Source organism: Myotis davidii, unplaced genomic scaffold, assembly GCF_000327345.1.
Source record: "Myotis davidii unplaced genomic scaffold, ASM32734v1 scaffold327, whole genome shotgun sequence".
NCBI classification, from domain to species: domain Eukaryota; kingdom Metazoa; phylum Chordata; class Mammalia; order Chiroptera; family Vespertilionidae; genus Myotis; species Myotis davidii.
In genome coordinates this window covers 4690552-4692841 of record NW_006298628.1, presented here as the reverse complement: position 1 = coordinate 4692841, position 2290 = coordinate 4690552, and the positions used below count along the sequence as shown (strand labels likewise).

At 55.9% G+C, this 2290-nt stretch overlaps 1 protein-coding gene across 1 annotated transcript in view; it reads right to left on the bottom strand.

Annotated features, from left to right (window-relative positions):
• Positions 1–720: 720 nt before the first annotated feature.
• Positions 721–2290, bottom strand: part of GRB7 (growth factor receptor bound protein 7) — a 14297-nt gene continuing 12727 nt past the window's right edge. The window contains exons 15-16 of the mRNA XM_006774308.2: positions 1341–1356; positions 721–923 (exon numbers count right to left, since the gene is read on the bottom strand). Coding sequence (XP_006774371.2) covers positions 721–923; positions 1341–1356 — 219 coding nt within the window. The remainder of the gene's footprint in view (positions 924–1340; positions 1357–2290) is intronic.

The following is a 2290-nucleotide window of genomic DNA, read 5'->3' as shown; positions in this document are numbered from 1 at the left end:
TGGTGTGTTTAAAATGAGTCATTGTGCATGCCTGTCATTTGTAGTTGCTGCTGTCAGAAACGGGAGGTTTCAATCCCGCCTCCAGGGGCATTCCCTAGTTTAGGCCCTCTGGCTATTGCTTAGCGCCCAAGTACCAAGATGAACGGAACTATCGCCAAAATAAAGCATCGCACCAGACACGGTGCTGAGCTGCCACTGGTACCCTGTCTCCTTAGTGAGGTTCTGGTTCCGCTGGTCCTTGGTTCACTCGGGACCCGAGGTGTTTGGGGCCTGGACCTGACAGGATCAATACATTGAGCACAGTGTCTTCAAATTAATTTCAAGACACCACTCTGCCCTCCCTCCCAGCAGGGATGCTTCCTGAAAGATAGGCCAGTCTGGACTTCATCTCTGGGCTTCCAGAAACATCCATGTTGGGAAACTCAAGTCGCAGTTGCTGAACCCCACGTACATGTAGCCTGTAGACGCCTGGGGGCCCCGACCTGAGGGACTGGGGAAAGGAGACCAGCATAGGGAATGCAGGGGATCCTTCCTGTCTCGATGCCTCTGTTGTCTCTTAGAAAATGTCAGAAGAGAGAATGAGAGGTGGTCTGGCTGCTCAGCCTCATCCAACTCAACTTCCCTTTCCCTTCTGTGGGAGAGGCAGGAGGAGGATACTGCTGAGGTTCAGGATTAGCAAACATGGGGCCGGGTTGGTGGCAGCCTTCGCCGGCTCCACCTTCAGCGCCACCGGACTGTTGGGAGGCTCTGCAGCAGGTTGTCCAGTCTCACCACCCAGGGCAGGGAGAGGGCACTGGCCCTGCAGCCCGTCTGTATTGTAACATCAAACACACCCAACATGCCCTCTCGGTAGCGGACGCTCAGCCTTGGAGAGAACAGTGGGTGGCTGTCTCCATCCCGCTCCCTCCTCAAAGCAGCAGCGGCTGGGGAGAAAACGGACAGGGACACTCAGATCCCCTCTGCCCATGAGGAGCAGAGAGAGACCACAGCTGGCTGGTGCTGAGGTTGGGGCTGAAGGGATTTCCAGCTCAAGGACAGTTTCCTAATTCTTGGGAACTAATTTAATGCTTTGGAGCAGTGGTTCTCAACCTGTGGGTCGCGACCCCTTTGGGGGTCGAACGACCCTTTCACAGGGGTCGCCTAAGACCATCGGAAAACACGTACAGAATTACATATTGTTTTTGTGGTTCATCACTATGCTTTAATTATGTTCAATTTGTAACAATGTAATTGGGGGTCACCACAACATGAGGAGCTATATTAAAGGGTCCCGGCATTAGGAAGGTTGAGAACCACTGGTTTAGAGGGTGGTGGGCCTGGCAGTGAAGGCCACCCCGCACCTGCATCCTCCTCCCTCTCCCCCCACTCAACACAACCAGGCTATTCACACAGGCTCCACCTGCAGGCAACTGCCACCCGAGGGCAGGAGAAGGAGGACTGTGTTCCCTGCCTCCCACCTCCTAGCACCCAGAGTTTGAGGAAGAGTGGAGGTGCGAGCTCTGGGAAGGCCAGGAAAGCGGAGGGATGGTGGAGGAGTGCATGCGGCCCAGGACAGAAGTTCTGGCTGCAAAGCATTCCTGGGTCAGACAGTTGTTTGCATAAAAGCCAGAAGCCAGTGCACCTGGGGTGGGGAGGCCCTCTGGGGAGGTACTCCCTGGCTGGGGCAGAGGGGGAAGGAAGGTGTCATGGAAAGTCCCTGAAGGACACGGGGTGTTGAATTTGCTGTGGTTTTGCTTTTAACCCTGTCTTGACCTGTGAAGTAGGCAGCTGCCTCCCTTCCCCCCAAATAACAGACCTTACCCCCAAATAACATGAACATACCCAAGGAAAGAGCGCTGCAGTGGAAAGAATGGAGGTTAGAGGGTGATGTAAACGGCCCCCCTTCCCTAGGACTGAGGGGGCAGGAAGCCCCAGAGCAGCCTTTTCCCATCACCTCCCTCCCTCACCTCAGCCCTCTGGCCCCCTAGCCCAGAAGAGACAAACCACAGCCCTGGGGTAGCTGATGGCTGGGAACTAGGGGGGCAGATGCCACCTCCTCCCCCAGGCTCATCCTTCCACTGCTTAATCCCCATGCCACCCCCACTGGAATTACACTCTCAGCACCTCCACCTCTCTCACAGCCCCTAACTGCCCTCTCAGCCAGAGTCCCTGACTCCAGAAAAGCTCTGAGGTCTCCATAAAGCAAATGACTGCCCGGTGCAGCTTCCAGCTGGGCCGTTCGGACCCCTGGGTTCCTATCCCAGCTCTGCCACTCTCAGGGTACCCTGGGCACTTGGCTTTCCCTCATTGG